Consider the following 20,121-nt stretch of genomic DNA (forward strand, 5'->3'; position numbering starts at 1 on the left):
GGTACAACACAAAAATGCATTCTTATTGCCACAGGACTGTATTTACACTATGTAAAAGTCATAAAGAGAAAACAATCAAATTTTATTTTTTATTTTTTTGGTACCAAAACACTTGAACCTAAGTGGTAACCCGTACACAACTATTTATAATAAATTACCTCAAGATAACACGGGGCATGATTAGAACTTCTGTTATTTCAATAGAAAGATAGAACACAAACTATTTGTTCAAAATCTGGGTATAGACCTTATTCACAGTAGTGCCATATTTGTTTACATTGGTGTTGATCGTTCAGCTGATTGTTTAGCAGTTTCTTTTAAACTGAATCTTATTTCATGGGAAACAACAGTGGACATGTTTGCGTAAGGTTTGCGTAAAACCAGAGAACAAGGGTCACATAAAATTCAGGTAAGTGTGCCTTCTAGTGTCTGGCGGTGAAATGACAGGCGGATGTCTGCATGTGATCAACACAGCAGTGCCATTTTTTCATAATACATTTCTAATATTATAGAATATATAAAGACATGTAATGTTGTACAAGCACAAAAGGAGGGACAAAAATATTCTATTATATAAAGTTTAATTAATCAAAAATTAAATACATCACTTATGAAAAAGTTGGGAAACTATGAAACACACAAAAAGGAGTGTTTTGCAAATTTGAATCACCCTATGCTATATTGAAAGCACTGCAACATTTTATTTTTATGAATCTGATGAACAACAAATTATTTGATGTTTTACCTTATGAATATATATACAGTGTGTATATATATATATATATATATTCATAAGGTAAAACATCAAATAATTTATATATATATATAAATAACGGGGTCTAAAACGTTTTCTGATCGGATAAATCCCCCACATATGAATGTGGTCAAAACCGCATCACGTTTGAGGTGTAAACGCTAATCTGTCCTGTATGCATCCTGGCAGCAGCGAAGCACCACCCCTTGCCTGTCAATGAACCGCTGTGATAAAACAAGATTTTAAATTTAGCTGGTTACAAGTGATTTAAAAGGAGATAAGTTCAATTAAGAAAGTGCATATATACACAAGCATAATAACTTCACAGATCTTCTTCAGTGTGTCTGAAATCAACATGCAGGGACACTTATGAGAAGCACGAACATCTGCAGCTCAGGTTAATACAGGTAATCCACTAAAATAATGGTCAATTCTGCTCGAAATGTTGATTTTTGTGCTTATATTTAATTTCAGATGCATCTGGGAGAAATGGCGTGCAGTTTTTTCCACTTTCTTTGTCTTTTCTGACTTCGCCGCGGTTTATTATCATGCAGTAACACAGTGACATAGTAATTTTTGAACGTCCTCATGAAACAGAGTTCCTCCCCTCCAAATCCGATCACAAGTGGTCACAGGAGACACATTTAAGTGGCCAGGTGTAAACAGTGATGTCTCACCTGACCACATGTGATCAGATCACCCGAGACGCATCTTAATATCAGATGGAAACAGGGCCATAGTGTCTTCAGTGCCCAAATGCTTAATGAGTGTTATTAGAAGAAATGGTAATGTTACCCAGTGCTAAACACTCAACTGTCCCAACTTCTTTGAAGTGTGTTGCAATCATCTGATTTGAAATAAGTGTATATAATTAAAAATACATACATTTACAAGATACAACATCTAATAATGTGTTGTTGTAGTGCTTTCAATATAGCCCAGTGTGAATAGAAATGACAAGTCACTCCTTTTTGTTTTTATTAGCATTTTCCATACTGTCCTAACTTTTTCGCAATACAGGTTGTACATTTAAGGTGATATAAATGACAAATGCATTGAAAATTCTTTATTTCCATAAAATTCCATAATTAATGACTGTGTAAATGTTGAAAGTAGTGCTAAAACATCAAACGTAATTGTTGAAAAAATGTATTATGTCATTCAAGTAGTGTGGTACACAAATGACTGTCTGGCATTGCTCGATAACATTTGTGATCAGTACGAAGCGATTCAAAGTCTTTGATAGTCAATGTTTTGGGTAATCATTTTAATGCTCTAAGAATGCAAGCCTATCTGTAACATTCCTTGTGTTACTTCAAGATGTTAAGCAGACGTAGAATGTTAATTTTATTCAAGTCTTTACTTCTTATAAACACATGCATGTTTATCCAGTAATCTGTATTTCTAATCACTGTTTTTAATACTGTGAGACACATTCAAAATGCTTTCTTACTCTAAGGTATTTTATGTTAAGGCACCTTGAGGATGTCAAAAGGACACCTCGAAAAATGACAACTGAAAAATGAGTTGGGAGCTCTTTTCTTTCTTCTCACCTTCATATGTCTTTCTGGATGTAAAGTGCAAGGCAAGGGTTCATAGACAACATTCATTGAGTGTTTCTGTTGAGTCACGTTGGTGTCACTGAGCTGGTATGTTCCAGAACATAAGTGCTAGAAAAGATCCAAATCCTCACTGGCTGGCATTTCATTTTGCTGGATGTATTGGAGGATATCCATCTGATCCATAGCTTCAGCTCTGCTCTGCTGCAGCCCAGTAGTATGGGTCACAGGGGATGACTTTCCTTTCACTTCAGGTTTGGGTTTCAGAGCAATATCTGGTCTACGTTTGGCCGTCTTGCTGACAGTCAGGAGTTTGTCCAAATCCACTTCCACCCTAACCAGGAAAAAGAAATCTCATTCTAGGATGCAGTGGTGTTCGAGGTAGTGTTGATGTTGGGGATTATGATTTAATGATACACTTTACTACCACTCAGGCAGTGTGAATGGTATGACCTATTTTAGGGGTGGCCCAGATTCCAATTTAAAATCAAGCAGAGCTATAGAAATGTACATATTTACAAATAAAGCTTCATATTACGAGTATATTCTATGACCCCCCCACCCCCCAACATCTAGTTTTGACATCCTTCGAGGGATATCAAGCCTTGATTAGGGGGGTCAAACCCCCCTGTAATTTGCACCCTGTTACTGGCATAATGATGATTAGCACAAATATTTATTTCGACTTGTCCCTGCTTTTCTTTAAAAAAAAAAAGAAAAAAAAAAGAAAAAATCTCAATTATAGTGAAGCCAATGGGGCCCAATTTTTGGGGGGTTTAAAGGCAGAAATGGGAAACTTATTATTTTATAAAAGCACTTGTATTAATTCTTCTGTTTAAACTTGTGGATTATTTGAGCTGTAAATAGTTGTTTTTACAGTCATTTTAAGTTGTTTGGGTTCATGGCATTACGTCGTCATGTCAACGAAGTTGAAAAATTGGATATAACTTTACACAGAAAAGTATGCAGTTTTATCACACTTAAATCATGTTAACACACATATTGTTTACGTCTTGTGGCTATACTTTTGAAACAGTTAATATTTTAACATTTACAGATTGGCCTTTATTCACTTCCATTGTAAATGCCTCACTGTAACCCAGATTTTTGCTTTTTTATTTTAAAGAAAAGGAAGGATGAGACAAAATTAATTTTTGTAGTAATCAACATTATGCCACAAATGCTCTTGTTTGAGCTTGAAGTGATAGTTCACCCAAAAATGAAAATTCTCTCATCCCTCCTGGCATCCCAGATGTGTATGACTTTCTTTCTTCTGCAGAGCACAAATGAAGATTTGTAGAAGAATTTCTTAGCTGTGTAGGTCCTCACAATGCAAGTGAATGGGTGCCAAAATTTTGAATCTGAAAATCCAAATAAAGGGAGAATAAATGTAATCCATATGACTCCAGTGGTTAAATCCATATGTTCAGATATGATATGATAAGTGTGGGTGAGAAACAGATCAATATTTAAGTAATTTTTTGTCATAAATTCTCCTCCTTGCCCAGTAGAGGGTGATATGCACAAAGAATGTGAATCACCAACAACAGAAGAAGGAAAAAGTGAAAGTGAAGGAAAAAGGACATAAATATTACAGTACACATCTGGGATGTCATGAGGGTGAGTTAATGATGAGATAATTTTCATTTCTGGGGTGAACAAACCTTTTAACTTGTATTGAATGCGGAATATTCCTTTAACATTTTTTGAACCTGTTCATTAAAACAGACAGTTCCCACATGATCACATGGGAAGCCGGCATGTTGTTTCCGAGAGTTCCAGTACCCTAGGATTGGCCACATTGTGCTGACTCACAGACAAGTGGCATCTCATATCAGACATTTCTGCATCGGCTGCAGTGTTTTCACCTTCCCCTCTGGTGCAACCAGAAGTGTGCTGCGTCACCAGTGTGGACGACCCCGGTTCAAATCCCGCATTGAAACCAAAGTAATCTTTTGCACATAATCAGTGATAAGCGCAATTCAGAGGCTGCATTTTCCCCCAAACATTAAATTTTGACTCCACTGATGTTAGCTTTTGATTAGAGGTTTGGGTAGAAGGATACAGTTTATAAAACATGTCTTCCTCTTCACTGTATTACAGCCTGTGCAGCTGAAAACAACTTGCTTCACAACTCACTTTTGGCGCCCCTCCATGGACATTACACTCGGAAAATGGAGCTCACACGTGCCCATACGCCCAACAAAACGTACCGCTTTGGCCACTGGGGGTAGTGTTTCGCATTTCGGTAAGCCCAGACCAATTTTAGCAAAAGAAAAGTTCAACCTACTGTTTCCGATTTCATTGTGAGATCAGTCTGCATGACAAGAGCTGACTAAAAATCATTAGGTCTGGTTGTCTAGCTTTACGCAACTTCTAGGAGTCAATACGTCTGAAAACTGAGTTTTCATACTTAAAGAAAATGTATGTATGTATATTCATTCATTTTTAAGTGTGGCTTCAGTGTTGAAATATGTTTTGGGGCCACTGTATGCTTTTTCATATTATTTACCTGTGTGTTCTTTAATCTTCATGGCTATGCAATGACTGAGTATTTAAAACTCGTAAGAAACAGCGATTATTAACGGAGATCCAACCTGAAAAGCTCATCTATGTCTTCGTCCATTTTAGAGTCAGTAGACTGAATGCTGTTGTTACTGGCATTAGAACACATCAAAATGTCAGTCCTTCCAAAGTGTGGGTCCTCAAACAGCCTCATATCAGCTGTGGGGAGAAATAAGACACAAAAGAGACATATTAGTTGTTAAAGAGGTAGCAACCCCCAACTCTAAATGTTGGTCAGTCCTAAAGGAATATTTCACCCCAATATGAAAATTCTGTCATTTTGTACTAAACCTTATGTTATTAGTACTCAAATCTCATGCGTTGTTCAGTAGTGCATAAATGGGGTCACGTTACGATGGGTCAAATGTATGACATCAAACTTGGCATAACGTGTCCAAAGCCGCCCTTTTTGAATGGAACACAAGCACAAATGAGATTTGCGCGCCCCAGAGGAAGGCAAGTTTTTTTATTGAATAATGGTTTAAATGTTGGTCTTTTTCTTTACACAAAGCTATCATATGGCTTCAGAGACTTGAATTATAGCACACAAGCTGTATGGACCATGTTTTCAAATTAAAAGCAGAAACCTAAGAACAATATCTGCTTTGTGTTTAACGGAAGCCAAAAAATAATACAGTGTCGGAGTGACATGTGGCATTTTACCCCCAGATGGCAAGACTGGCACTACCACATTTTTGGACTATTGTAAGGATGGTCCGATACCGCGTTCAGGTACTCGTACTCATGCTCATATAAATGCTCCAGCACCAAAAACCAATATTATCTAACATACGTATGTCATTCCTTAAACATTCAGCGCGCAAATTAAAATCACATTATGTTCTTGTGTGATTATTTAACCACAAAGGCTGCGACTAAATGAGATAAATATATAGTTTGCATGTGCTGTGCGCTTCAAATGTGAGCGCTTGTGAATATGTGGGCAGGTGTCAAAAACACACAGAAATGGAGGGGACTTCACTCCAAAATAAAAGTATGATAGAAATATCTCACTACTGTATACAGGTGCTGGTCATATAATTAGAATATCATCAAAAAGTTGGATTTATTTCACTAATTCCATTCAAAAAGTGAAACTTGTATATTATATTCATTCATTACACACAGACTGATATATTTCAAATGTTTATTTCTTTTAATTTTGATGATTATAACTGACAACTAAGGAAAATCCCAAATTCAGTATCTCAGAAAATTAGAATATTGTGAAAAGGTTCAATATTGAAGACACCTGGTACCACACTCTAATCAGCTAATTAACTCAAAACACCTGCAAAGGCCTTTAAATGGTCTCTCAGTCTAGTTCTGTACGCTACACAATCATGGGGAAGACTGCTGACTTGACAGTTGTCCAAAAGACGACCACTGACACGTTACACAAGGAGGGCAAGACACAAAAGGTCATTGCAAAAGAGGCTGGCTGTTCACAGAGCTCTGTGTCCAAGCACATTAATAGAGAGGCGAAGGGAAGGAAAAGATGTGGTAGAAAAAAGTGTACAAGCAATAGGGATAACCGCACCCTGGAGAGGATTGTGAAACAAAACCCATTCAAAAATGTGGGGGAGATTCACAAAGAGTGGACTGCAGCTGGAGTCAGTGCTTCAAGAACCACTACGCACAGACGTATGCAAGACATGGGTTTCAGCTGTCGCATTCCTTGCGTCAAGCCACTCTTGAACAACAGACAGCGTCTGAAGCGTCTCGCCTGGGCTAAAGACAAAAAGGACTGGACTGCTGCTGAGTGGTCCAAAGTTATGTTCTCTGATGAAAGTAAATTTTGCATTTCCTTTGGAAATCAGGGTCCCAGAGTCTGGAGGAAGAGAGGAGAGGCACACAATCCACGTTGCTTGAGGTCCAGTGTAAAGTTTCCACAGTCAGTGATGGTTTGGGGTGTTTTCTGAGGTCCAAGGTCAACGCAGCCGTATACCAGGAAGTTTTAGAGCACTTGATGCTTCCTGCTGCTGACCAACTTTATGGAGATGCAGATTTCATTTTCCAACAGGACTTGGCACCTGCACACAGTGCCAAAGCAACCAGTATCTGGTTTAAGGACCATGGTATCCCTGTTCTTAATTGGCCAGCAAACTCGCCTGACCTTAACCCCATAGAAAATCTATGGGGTATTGTGAAGAGGAAGATGCAATATGCCAGACCCAACAATGCAGAAGAGCTGAAGGCCACTATCAGAGCAACCTGGGCTCTCATAACACTTGAGCAGTGTCACAGACTGATCGACTCCATGCCACGCCGCATTGCTGCAGTAATTCAGGCAAAAGGAGCCCCAACTAAGTATTGAGTGCTTTACATGCTCATACTTTTCATGTTCATACTTTTCAGTTGGCCAAGATTTCTAAAAATCCTTTCTTTGTATTGGTCTTAAGTAATATTCTAATTTTCTGAGATACTGAATTTGGGATTTTCCTTAGTTGTCAGTTATAATCATCAAAATTATAAGAAATATATCAGTCTGTGTGTAATGAAGGAATATAATATACAAGTTTCACTTTTTGAATGGAATTAGTGAAATAAATCAACTTTTTGATGATATTCTAATTATATGACCAGCACCTGTATATACTGTATGTATACCGTAATATTTACTGTAATACTACAACTACTAATAATAGTTATAATAAATCAATAGTAATTGTATTATATTTAAACAATATCTCACATCTGTGATGCTCTGTTATGCAGCACTTTATTTGACAAAAATAACCCCAATGTTGTATTTTGGATTGTGCTCTGAGGTTCTGTATAAAAGTACTTCATTTGATAAAAATAATCCAATATTATGTTGAAAATTAACTCTTCTATTTTCATTTGATTAAAGTTTTAATGAATTAATTAATATTAGAGTACCAGAGGACATATCTGTACTCAATTTTTTTTTTTTTTTTTTAAATGGTATCGAGACATCCCAGTAAGTATGACAAGCTTGACAAAAATGTAAACAAAGAAAGAAAATAAATGTAATTTGTTGCTTTTTTAAAATGATAATTATTCAATTATTATGATGACTGTTCTTTTCAACAGTTTGTCTAAATACTTTTTTAATTGCCACAGGCGCACTAGGGGCATTAAGGCACAATGCAAATAAAACTGACTTGACATATTTTTGACTCTCTATACATGCATATGTTTTTAGTATTAAACAATCTTTTGTAATCAAGTTACCTAAGTAGGGTTAAAAAGTAGAAAATGTAACAATTACCCTTTACTTCAGGTGTAAATAGTCCCTTGTCTGGGTCATCCTCCTCATCAAACAGTGTTTTGGGTTTGGGTATAGTGTCAGACTTGGCCACTGGGGACACATTCCTAGTATTCCTGTGTTTCTTATACCTAAGATGAAGTTACACAATCATACAACGCAGAAAGTGGAGTTACCCAGCTTATACCCAAATCGGGCCCTATAATGATAATGAATGATAGCAAAATGTGACATTTGTTCCAAATACTAGAGCTTTTTATTTGCACTGAAATTACATTCATGAGTGTAGACACCATGACCTAGAAAAAGGGAACAGTATATTATAATACTTCTAGGGTAAGCTATCGATGACACTAGTTGCCACAAACAGCATTGCTGAACAGCATTATATGATTGCTGTTTATACAGTGAATCAGTGCAATAATATAATTTATACAATGAATCGGTACAATAAGACTGTTTGTTAACATGATTTAACATGTACTAACAATGAACAATACTTTTACAGCATTTAATCTTGGTTCATGTAATACATAATATAATATAATATAATATAATATAATATATATATATATATATATATATATATATATATATATATATATATATATATATTTGTAATGCATGGCATATGTTAACGCATGCAACCTAAATATAAAGTTTCAGATTGTTACTCTGCTCCTGCATACCAATATGGTATGAGAGTGGCTAGATTATGACAGAATATTCAATTAAGATCATTTCAAAATAAAAGTGACTCGATCGGACTGACTAAATTTAGATTATTTCAAACTGTATTTATCTATACCATTTTAGAGATCATCCGGTAGTGGATTTTGCCTAAGGTGGTGGAAAAGGCTGATAACGGATTAATCAGCCGATAGTTTTTTTTTTATTTATTTTTTTTTTCCCCTTTTTCTCCCAATTCCCAATGTGCTTTTAAGTCCTCATGGTCGCATAGTGATTCGCCTCAGTCCGGATGGCGGAGGACGAATACCTTTTGCCTCCGCGTCTGAGATAGTCAACCTTCGCATCTTATCACATGGCTTGTTGAGCACGTTGCCACGGAGACAAAGTGCATGTGGAGGCTTCACAGCATCCACCGCAGCAACCACGCTCAACTCACCATGCTCCCCACCGAGAACGAACTGCATTATAGCGATCACGACGAGGTTACCCCATGTGACTCTACCCTCACTAGCAACCGGGCCAATTTGGTTGCTTAGGGGATCTGGCTGGAGTCACTCAGCACACCCTGGGATTTGAACTAGCAAACCCCAGGTGTGGTAGCCAGCGTCTTTACCACTGAGCTACCCAGGCCCCCAGCTGTTTTTTTAACATTGATTTATAGAATGATAAAACAATGTTTTTCCTTACTATGAAGGGCACAGGCATGGAGGCCACAAGAGTCAAAAATGAATTGGCACGGATTTTTGCCGATAACAGATAGTTCCAAAAAGTAACTATCGGCATTGATTTATCATAAAACCGATATATCGGTATACCTTTAATTTATTTATTTTGGAAGTTGTGTTGATCATGGTCAAATATCTGAGGGAGCACACCACACTTTTGGAGGATATAGGTCTTTCTTTTCCTTAATAGTTAATAGCAATTTCAGGGCAGTGACATGGATAGATTATTTTATATGATGAAAAGCTATTGGAGTTTCAATTCTGTCTTAAAGCATACCCATTATCTTAACAGCTGTAAAGACCCAAAAGACTTTAACTATAGTATCAAAAGTCAGTTTTGTATCAAGTTATCTTGTAGTTTGTGAGGGATTCAAATCAGACTAGTTCAATAAAAAGCCACTGTAACACACACACACACACACACACACACAAATAGTTTAGTTTTTTTTTTTTTTTTTCATTTGTTTGTTAATGGCAGAATACTGGAGTTGAAGGTGCCTACCGCTCACTGCCTAATGGGTCGAATAATTCCTCCTCTTCATGTGGCTGAGGTGGTTTTACACTTTTTGTGTGTGACACTGACACAAAGCTGGATGGTTCATCTCTTCCAAAAAAATCCAGGCAATCTTCCTCCTCCTTTTCAGGCTTATTAGTGGTTTTAAAATCAGAAAGTGTTGTCTTTGCTCCTACAAGAATCAAAGAGAACACAAATACTATCTATAGTATATACAGAGGTATACAAAATAAAAGGCTAATAAGTCCACCAACATCGCTTACAGCACCATTAAATCATTTTGACCAACCTAAAAACTCCAGTAACTCTGAACAGTTTGCCAGCATTGGGTGTTTGGAAATGAATTTGACAAGCTCGTCAAAAGCCACCCTGCGCTCACGGAGGTCTGTCTCACCCACAAACAGTGCTTTGCGAGGCATTGAAGGCAGAGTGATACTAGGATATCTAGTCATCAGGCTGTGGTAAAACTCATCAAGTTCACTGTACTTTTTGGAGACCTGTAGAAAAAAATACAAATACTTTTTATATTATCTGTTACAAATAATCATCAAATCATTCTTTAAGCAACATTCACTGAAAAATATTTTAGCCTATTTTTAAGATTTACGCATTTCAATTTCATAACAAAAAATTCCATCAAATTGAATTGCGTAATCTTTAACAAAATGAAATTAATAAAACATTTTTTTTAAAAATCAGTAACCAAAAACTTTAGCCTTTTTGTGATGCTTCATTCACACCGCTAGGTGTCAGTATATTTCCAGGACAACTGCTACATCATAAAAAAAAAAAAGAAATAATTGCCCTTCGTATGAAACAGTGTAATGTCAATGTATGTACTGTACAGTAGCGGTTCTAGCTTGTATGGCGCCCTGGGCGAGACCCGCTTCAACACTCCCCCAAAGTTGTTGACTGTGTTTGTCTGTGTGGGTGCCTTGTGCCGCCCCCCCCCACCGCCCGCAAGATGTCGCCCATGCCGAAATCCGCCACTGGTACTGTATTTGATAAAGCACTTCTTGGCCAGTTCAGTTCCCGAGGGACTATGGGACTGTAAAGAGTACAGTTGATCCACACTTCAGAAACAGTATGTCATCCGGGTATTTATCACTTACTGTTTTATGAATACTGAGGATTCGGACATTCACTCCATTGGCATACTACAGTATATACAAGGGAAGTATGATTTTCGGATGCAGCATGAGTGCCCCTTTTAAATAAAAAAAAAAACTCATCTTTCAGCAGTGGCGTGCAGTCCATAAACCAGGTACCCCTTGTCTGTATTGTCAATTATTCAGTTTATTTGAAGAAAATAATGTTTATAAAACAATGTGTGTCATGTGGATACATTCCCGTGAAACACTCCATGGAGTACAACTACTAGCTCTGTCTTTAGCTGGGGCATGTTCACTGTTTACCGCAATAGAGCGCAAAAGTGTGGTTCCGGAAGTAAAAATCCCATTCATTTATCCCAAAGACTAATTGATTTTTAACTATAACTTATAAACCTTTAAAGGCAGACATACGTAAGCTGCAAGGTTGTTCATCGATGATATATGCTTCAGTTGAAGCCATCCGTCTGCGTTATTTCAACTTCATTGTTTAACAATCATGTTTGAAAACAGAATTCATGGTAAACAATTACATTATTACCCATGATCCAGCAGAGAAAGCTTCACAAATCAGAGAACCCCTGCGAAATGTGCCTCAGAGCGACCGCCCATGACGCACTGTGAATAACGTAATCGAGTCAGTGTCTCTTCATCCTTAAACTACTTATCTATTTGTACGTTTCAGAATATTTTGCAATAAACGTAAAATATATTGTTTCTATACTAATCAACCATCTAAAATCAATAGTTTTATATTTTCCCATAGATTTTTATTCAATTACATCATTAGCAATGCTTCATGGGATTGTAGTCTGTGCCCTCATGAGAGACTGTAAGAAAGAATGTAAGGCCTTGTACCTTTGTCTTTTTGTCCGATGTTCAAATACTTTCTTGCCTTTAAACAAAGTTTGTGATGTTATGATTCACCTCAGAGCTGGTTAGTTTGGTTTATAGCTTACAACTCTTTTATGAAAGATTTTATGAAAAGTCTATGGAAGAAATGAATGGGGAAAATACTTCTGGAACCCAGACAGCTGAATAAGTGGGCAGGTACTGTTGCGCTCTATTAGGGGAACACTAATAGTTCCCTTCTCAGTAGCGCTGTGAAGGTACAGTCCTATGGAGCCAGAACTGTAACTAAAGTTCAAAAAAGTATTTTAGTTTATACTTTTCTTTTTTTTTTTTACAGCTAGAAATCCGAGTCTGTCGCTTACACTATCTAGCAAATTACTATTCACAGATGCCAGAACCAATTTTCATATCCACACATCCATGTCATAATAGGGCCAAAAATCTGTCTGGGGGGAAAAAAATAAAAACTTTACAAGTTTAAAATTTGTTTCCTAAAAACAATACTTGCACTTGAAACTTAAAAAGAACACTTGTAGTTGAATTAAATCTTTCCAGTATTAATTGTACCTGAAAAGAGAGCACTTTAATTTATGTTTCCGTTTTTCACATTCAAATGACTTTTTTCAAATGCTTAATAAATTACCTAAATTGGCTCCATACAGAGCGTAGAGGACTGCCCCCCTAAATAAAAGGGGGAAAGAATGTTTATGAATTTTTCCCTCCCATTTTTGTCACCCCTTCTTTGTAGAGTTAAAGGGAACACTCCTGTCTTTCAGACTGTGGAGTGATTGAAAACAAATGCCTTGAAAATGGCCATAAAAGTCCTTCCAGACTCATAATCACTGACTGACTTTCTGAGCTCTTTAAGAGATCTTTTTGATCTCTGCATTGTGCAAACTGACACCTCAATTTCTAAGACCAAACCAGACCAATGTTTTTTGATGTTTATATTTCTGCAGCACCCTTTGAAAAAAGTGATGATTAAATATCCTTTTGTCCTCAGTACATTAAAACAAAATCATGTGAAGTGCTGTTTTATACTACTGTACTTCAGGTAATGTTTAAGCACAAAGACTATAATATAACTATTGTTGTCTCATTTCTTCCAACACAAGCATTTTACCCAGTTAAACTTGTACTAAAGTCTCAGGTATAAAAACTAGCACATGATGATCTGGCATGTACTGTTCCTGAATCTTTCACAACAATAAAATACAGTTGAAGTCAGAAGTTTACATACACCTTAGCCAACTACATTTAAACTCAGTTTTTTACAATTCCTGACATTTAATTGTAGAAAACATCCCCTGTCTTAGGTCAGTTAGGATCACTACTTTATTTTAAGAATGTGAAATGTCAGAATAATAGTAGAGAGAATTATTTATTTCAGCTTTTATTTCTTTCATCACATTCCCAGTGGGTCAGAAGTTCACATACACTTTGTTAGTATTTGGTAACATTGCCTTTAAATTGTTTAACTTGGGTCAAACATTTTGGGTAGCCTTCCACAAGCTTCTTACAATAAGTTGCTGGAATTTTGCCCCATTCCTCCAGACAGAACTGGTGTAACTGAGTCAGGTTTGTAGGCCTCCTTGCTCGCACACGCTTTTTCAGTTCTGCCCTCAAATTTTCTATCGGACTAAGGTCAGGTCTTTGTGATGGCCACTCCAATTCCTTGACTTTGTTGTCCTTAAGCCACTTTGCCACAAATCTGGAGGATGCTTGGGGTCATTGTCCATTTGGAAGACCCATTTGTGACCGAGCTTTAACTTCCTGGCTGAAGTCTTGAGATGTTGCTTCCACATCATTTTCCTTCCTCATGATGCCATCTATTGTGTGCACCAGTCCCTTCTGCAGCAAAGCACCCCCCACAGCATGATGCTGCCACCCCCATGCTTCATGGTTGGGATGGTGTTCTTCAGCTTGCAAGCCTCACCCTTTTTCCTCCAAACATAACGATGGTCATTATGGTCAAACAGTTCAATTTTTGTTTCATCAGACCAGAGGACATTTCTCCAATTAGTAAGATCTTTGTCCCCATTTGCACTTGCAAACTGAAGTCTGGCTTTTTTTATGGCGGTTTTAGAGCAGTAGCTTCTTCCTTGCTGAGCAGCCTTTCAGGTTATGTTGATATAGGACATGTTTTACTGTGGATATAGATACTTGTCTACCTGTTTCCTCCAGCATCTTCACAAGGTCCTTTGCTGTTGTTGTGGGATTGATTTGCACTTTTCGCACCAAACTACATTAATCTCTAGAAGATAGAATGCTTCTCCTTTCTGAGCGGTATGCTGGCTGAATGGTTCCATGGTGTTTATACTTGTGCACTATTGTTTGTACTGGTGAACGTGGTACCTTCAGGTATTTGGAAATTGCTCCCAAGGATGAACCAGACTTGTGGAGGTCCACGATTTATTTTCTGAGGTCTTGGCTGATTTCTTTTGATTTTCCCATGATGTCAAGCAAAGAGGCACTGAGTTTGAAGGTAGGCCTTAAAATACATCCACAGGTACACCTTTACATTCCATTTCCATTTATGCATTTGGCAGACGCTTTTATCCAAAGTGACTTACAGTGTACAATTACAGGGACAATACCCCCGGCACAACCTGGAGTTAAGTGCTGTTAAGCTCAAGGACACAATGGTGGTGGCTGTGGGGATCGAACCAGTTATGTGCTTTAGCCCACTACGCCGCCACCACCACTCCACGTTAGCCTACACCTCCAATTAGCCTATCAGAAGCTAACTGGCTAATTGCCTACAGACTTGACATAATTTTCTGGAATTTTCCAAGCTGCTTAAAGGCAGTTAACTTAGTGTGTGTAAACTTCTGACTCACTGGAATTGTAATATAGTCAATCTGTCTGTAAACAATTGCTGGAAAAATTACTTGTGTCATGCACAAAGTAAATGTCCTAGACGACTTGCCAAAACTATAGTTTGCTAATATGAAATCTGTGAAATCTGTGAAGTGGTTGAAAAAATAGTTTTAATGACTTCATCCTAAGTGTATGTAAACTTCTGACTTCAACTGTAATACATTAACAGTCACCTACAACAAACTGCACAACATCTCCTGGTTTGTGTTTTGCAGACTTGAAAGCAGCAAGGCGGGTCACAACAACAATCTGATATTCCACATGTCCTGTAATCATCGATCCTCGGACCTCCTGATACAGTGGCACGTGCAGGTCAATTCCAGTGGACTCATTCTGCAAAGGCCTATTTCCAAAAGAAAGAAATATGTAGAAAAAAGTAAAAAAAATCTTGTTTCATAACTGTTTTCATTACATAACAAGATTCATTACTTCCACAATGAAATTTCATGAGATGCAACTAGCTTTCAAACACATATCGAGCTACTACACATAACACAAAAGTTACACATTTGCATTTTCTCAGGCACTTGAGTCTAAATAGACACACAACTTACACAATTGCAGTAACACACCCAAATGTCCATAGCCAAATCATCCTGTTCATGTGTTACACTTGCTATAGTTCACTTCCTGCTTCATCAAATAACAATGTCAAATGTAAATCAAGCCAATTACTGAAACATCATCGCCACCTTGAGGAACAAATAACATGTATAAAATGTATGTGTACATGCATGTGGGATACTGATAATTCACCATTATTGTGCAGAAAATCGACATGATATAGTAGTCTTTTGTAAGAATATGGCACTCATTTGTCTTGTAATAAACAAAGAAATAGATATCCTGTGATATTAAACTTAAATAGATATGAAATAATCATAAAATATGATTTATTGAAGTGGAAATATATATTGCGACAGTATTAAATACACTTTTGGTAATTAAATAATTTGATTATTATTATTAATTTTTTTGCAATTTTGGCATGTTTTTATTGTTAGATGATTCATAAGAAAAGGGTTGAGGAATTCTAAAGAGGTGGCGGCATACTGTACCTCCATAAAAAATGGATGATGTAAAGGAGGTAAAATGACGTCAGGGTGACTACAAACCTATGTATTTAAGGGTAAATATTGTGGATTTGTGTTAAAAGTTTATTCATAACTATAAATCTATTTTAAATACTTCAAAATCTATATTAGTGTAACAGTATACATTAGTAATAACACTGCATCATTTGTTATAACTAGGAAAAGATTGACCAATTTAAATCATTTCACAGTTCATCTGTTCACTGCAGTTTCTGTATGGAATAAAGGGAAATAGCAGGGATAAACTGAATGCCTACAAGAATAATTCAGCTTTAAAGTGAGTCACTATTAACTGCCCTTGATCATTCTTTCCTTTTGCGTTCTGCATAAGAAATGAAGATATATGAGTTTGGAACGATCTTAGGGTGTGTAACAATGCACTCATCGTAGCCATATGTGCACATGCTCGACAATCTTCTCCCTCCTCCCACGATATTGGAAAGTAACAGCAATAGTTTACACACATATTTTCAAAAAACCTGTTGAGCAAGTTAAGTAAAAATGTCTTCCTAACGTAATTTTTGGTTTTAAGGTCATGATTTTAATTCCATCAAATCATTCTTTATTTTAAACTGTTATCTCTGTTTAGGAACATTAATTTTTCCACAGATCTGACCAGTGTCAGAAATTAACTTTTCAATAAAGGGGCAACAATTGTCCTCTGGATTTGATTTTCAGGGGCATTTATTTTATTTTATTTTTTTGGTCATCCTTTTATTCATATAATTTAATCAGTTCATTAAAATACATTCTCAATTTGAATATTTAGATTCAGATTATCTTACCTCCTGCCCATAAAATTAAAATCAACACCAAACCATATTTATGTGATAATGTGTATAACTAGGCTTAGAATAGAATATTAAGAACTATATCAGATGTGATCTATATAAATAAAACAGAAAAAGCATTACTTGCTCCAGCATTTTGAATTTCAGGGGCATTTTTGCACCTAGACCCCCTTAATTTCTGACCCTGGATCTAACTTGGTAGAAATATGAAAAATAAAATAAAAAAGCTGCACTTTTCCTGTATGCAAAACTATGCAATACTGTATGCATACTATGCATATAACATTTGTCTTCAGGACAGCAGTAATATGGGTCCAGTGCCTGTTTGGCTGAAATTGTGAGAACATACACAGTGCATACATTTGGCTAACAATGAGAATAACATGTGGATGAAGGGTAGGTTTTAAGCTAAGTATTTCACTGATGTAGTTGATTTAAAAAAGGAAGGATTTACAATTTATTAAAATATGTAGTTTCTATGTAAATGTGTATTGCCTGCTGTTTAAATGTCGTCTGATGTTTAAATGCTGTTTGCAAATAAAGCCAATTGTAGTTTAGCACAGTATACTACTATAGTATAGCATAGTGGACATACTGCATGCGACTTGATTAAGTTAAATGGACCTGAAATTGGTAATGATGACTGCTGACACGTCAAAGACGTTTGAGGCAAAATGTCCAAGCTTCAAACGTTTATTATTATTATTATTATTATAAATGAGTAAAAACAAAAAGTGTTGTAAAGGCTAATTCTACCTGCTCCCCTAAATTACAGATTGAATCCGTTTACTGCTGACTCTTAATAATGTATTCACACCACAAACTAGAACACTCTCGGTATAATCAACAAATCTGGCACGCAGATTCGTTGATTATAATCGAAGTTTATTGAAGCGTCACACAGCCAACCGTTAGTTTGAAGTGTAAACGTGCAATGCTGAAACTAGCGTAAGATAGCAAGAATCTCATTCCATGTTAAGAGCAACACAATGAAACCTTTGACGTTTTCAGCCGAATTACCTGTTTGTGATAAGTCCATCTGGCATTGTTTAACGTGTACACTAGCAGCGACGGTCCTAGTCTTGTGAAATTACTTAGAAGTGACACGGAGAGATTGAAATCCAATATGACGTAGTAAAGTCACGAGATCAACAGTTATGTTTGCGTTTCTTTCCGTGCCAGCTGCTTGACGAGCTAAACATGCTAAACAGAAAAAGGTTTATTTCGATTGTTAACGACATCTAAAAAAATCTGTTTTTATTTTTAAGAAATATCAATCGATAAAAACAAATGCTACTGTTGGTTGAAAGTGAATAACTCAAAAGAAAAAAAAAACAGTCGTAGTCGGCAGGATTCGAACCTGCGCGGGGAGACCCCAATGGATTTCTAGTCCATCGCCTTAACCACTCGGCCACGACTACACTGAAGATGTTGAACGCCAAGTAGAGCTTTCAACGTAGGCATATACTGCCTCCAACTGTTTTCTGTGCAAACAACATGGCTGATCTATTCTACTTAGACAGTTGTTACAGAAAACAACAGCAGGCGGTATGTTCAGTTCCCATACCGTCCTAGACCACACCACATATCTGCCAATCATTTGTGTGCAATATGTGTTAAAACAATGTACATTATTTCTATAATACCTGCCATCATCAGTGTTTATCTAACCCTATGTCAACCTGTATCATGTTTACCTATTAAAAATAAAGATGCATTTAATAGTTCACCCCAAAATGTAAATTCTCTCATCGTTTACCCACCCTCATGCCATCCCAGATGTGTATGACTTTCTTTATTCTGCAAAAGTCAAACAGAGATTTTTAGAAGAATATCTCAGCTCTGTAAGTCCATAATGCAAGTGGATGGTGACCAAAATTCTGAAGCTCCAAAAGCATATAAAGGCAGCATAAAAAGTAATCCATATGACCCGAGAGGTTAAATCAATGTCTTCTGAAGCGATATGATAGGTGTGGATGAGAAACAGATCAACACTACACCTTTTTTACTGTAAATCTCCACTTTCACTTTCACATTATTCTTCTTCTTGTGTTTTTGATGATTTGTATTCTTCGTGCATATTGCCACCTACTGGTCAGGGAGGAGAATTTATAGTAAGAAAGGACTCAAATATTGGTCTGTTTCTCACCTACACCTATCATTTCACTTCTGAAGACATAAATGGATTTGTATAGATTACTTTTATGCTGGCTTTATGTGCTTTTTAGAGCTTCAAAATGTTGGTACCCATTCACTTGCATTGTATGGAACTACAGAGCTGAGATATTCTTCTAAAAATCTTCATTTGTTTTCTGCAGAAGAAAGAAAGTCATGCACATCTGGGATGGCATGAGGGTGAGAAAATGATGAGAGAATTTTAATTTTTGTGTGAACTATTCCTTTAAGTCCTGCATTCCCAAAATGCAATATAGGTAAAACCTCCTCCTCTTTTCTATACACACAAACACACACACACACACACACACACACACACACAAAAAAATTTTTTTTTTTTTTTAAGATTTACACATTTTGATTTCATAACAAAATTCCAACAAATTGAATTGAGTAAAAAACTAAATATTTTAAGTTTAATTAAATTTCTTAAACATTACAGAATTCAGTTTCATGTAATTTTGTGATGAAATTGAAATGCATAAGTCCTAAAAATAGGCTACAATATTTTTATATTAGTGATATTTCTTGTGCAGCCACGATATGATACAACAGTGTGTAATTAACTTTGTACTTCATTCCCTGGTCTCAGAACGGCACACACCAACAGCACAACCACAATGCATAAACGGGAGGTACTACTACTCCGTCTACAAGGCTGACTCAGAGGTAAGGTCACATAGCATAACCTAGAGGCGCCATCTACTGGTCGCACCTAGCATAACACTTACATTCACAACAGTATGTGTGTTTAACTGATGGTTATATATTATAAAACGGTGTTCTTCCTGTATGACATGAGTCCAATTTCATCTGCCATTCACTGATTTAATTTCTCCTCGCCCTTAAGGAATCTGTATATATATCAAGTTCCTTTTTAATGTCATCTGGTCTACAATCTTATTACTATACACTCCTATGTGTGCCGGCACCCAACAAAATTGTATATGGGTAATTCTACAGAAGTGGCGCAAATTCAGGGTTGGATGAGTTTTACAAATTTGTAATAATTTCTTCCCAAATGTATTTTACATTTGTATTGCACTGAATCTGGAATTCATAAATTCACTATGGGTACACTGAAATCTTTTAATGAATTTTCACAATTATTCCTAATTTTAGACAGCGTCCCTATTTTTGTCAATACCGAAACATAACAAAAAAACTGTAATAAATAGGAA

The 20,121-nt window shown here is 36.5% G+C and overlaps 1 protein-coding gene and 1 non-coding gene across 3 annotated transcripts; both read right to left on the reverse strand.

The window, feature by feature from the left end:
• Positions 1-1,805: 1,805 nt before the first annotated feature.
• hs1bp3 (HCLS1 binding protein 3) lies at positions 1,806-18,040 on the reverse strand. Of its 2 annotated transcripts, none has more exons than XM_051646283.1 (7): positions 17,786-17,994; positions 15,058-15,223; positions 10,329-10,536; positions 10,028-10,211; positions 8,114-8,241; positions 4,911-5,037; positions 1,806-2,647 (listed from the first exon to the last, which is right to left on the reverse strand). In XM_051646283.1, the coding sequence occupies exons 1-7, from the start codon at positions 17,809-17,811 to the stop codon at positions 2,425-2,427; spliced, it is 1,062 nt and encodes a 353-aa protein (XP_051502243.1). In that variant the 5' UTR covers positions 17,812-17,994; the 3' UTR covers positions 1,806-2,424. The 2 variants fall into 2 exon arrangements, with proteins under 2 accessions (XP_051502243.1, XP_051502244.1); XM_051646284.1 differs by having other exon boundaries at positions 2,505-3,674; positions 17,786-18,040.
• A 64-nt stretch (positions 18,041-18,104) lies between these two features.
• Positions 18,105-18,186, reverse strand: trnas-aga (transfer RNA serine (anticodon AGA)). Its single transcript has one exon. It is a non-coding gene; the product is annotated as a tRNA-Ser (tRNA).
• Between the last annotated feature and the right edge of the window lie 1,935 nt (positions 18,187-20,121).

Source organism: Myxocyprinus asiaticus, chromosome 20 (assembly GCF_019703515.2).
Source record: "Myxocyprinus asiaticus isolate MX2 ecotype Aquarium Trade chromosome 20, UBuf_Myxa_2, whole genome shotgun sequence".
NCBI classification, from domain to species: Eukaryota; Metazoa; Chordata; class Actinopteri; order Cypriniformes; family Catostomidae; genus Myxocyprinus; species Myxocyprinus asiaticus.

What these genes read in the sequence shown, in the direction of transcription:
- hs1bp3 (XM_051646283.1), bottom strand. Translation starts at nt 17,811, where the DNA reads ATGCCAGATGGACTTATCACAAACAG. An exon ending in AGAGTTACTGGAGTTTTTAG is followed by an intron (nt 10,212 to 10,328) that starts GTTGGTCAAAAT and finishes TGATTCTTGTAG; the next exon opens with GAGCAAAGACAACACTTTCT. An exon ending in ATTTACACCTGAAGTAAAGG is followed by an intron (nt 5,038 to 8,113) that starts GTAATTGTTACA and finishes TTCTCCCCACAG; the next exon opens with CTGATATGAGGCTGTTTGAG.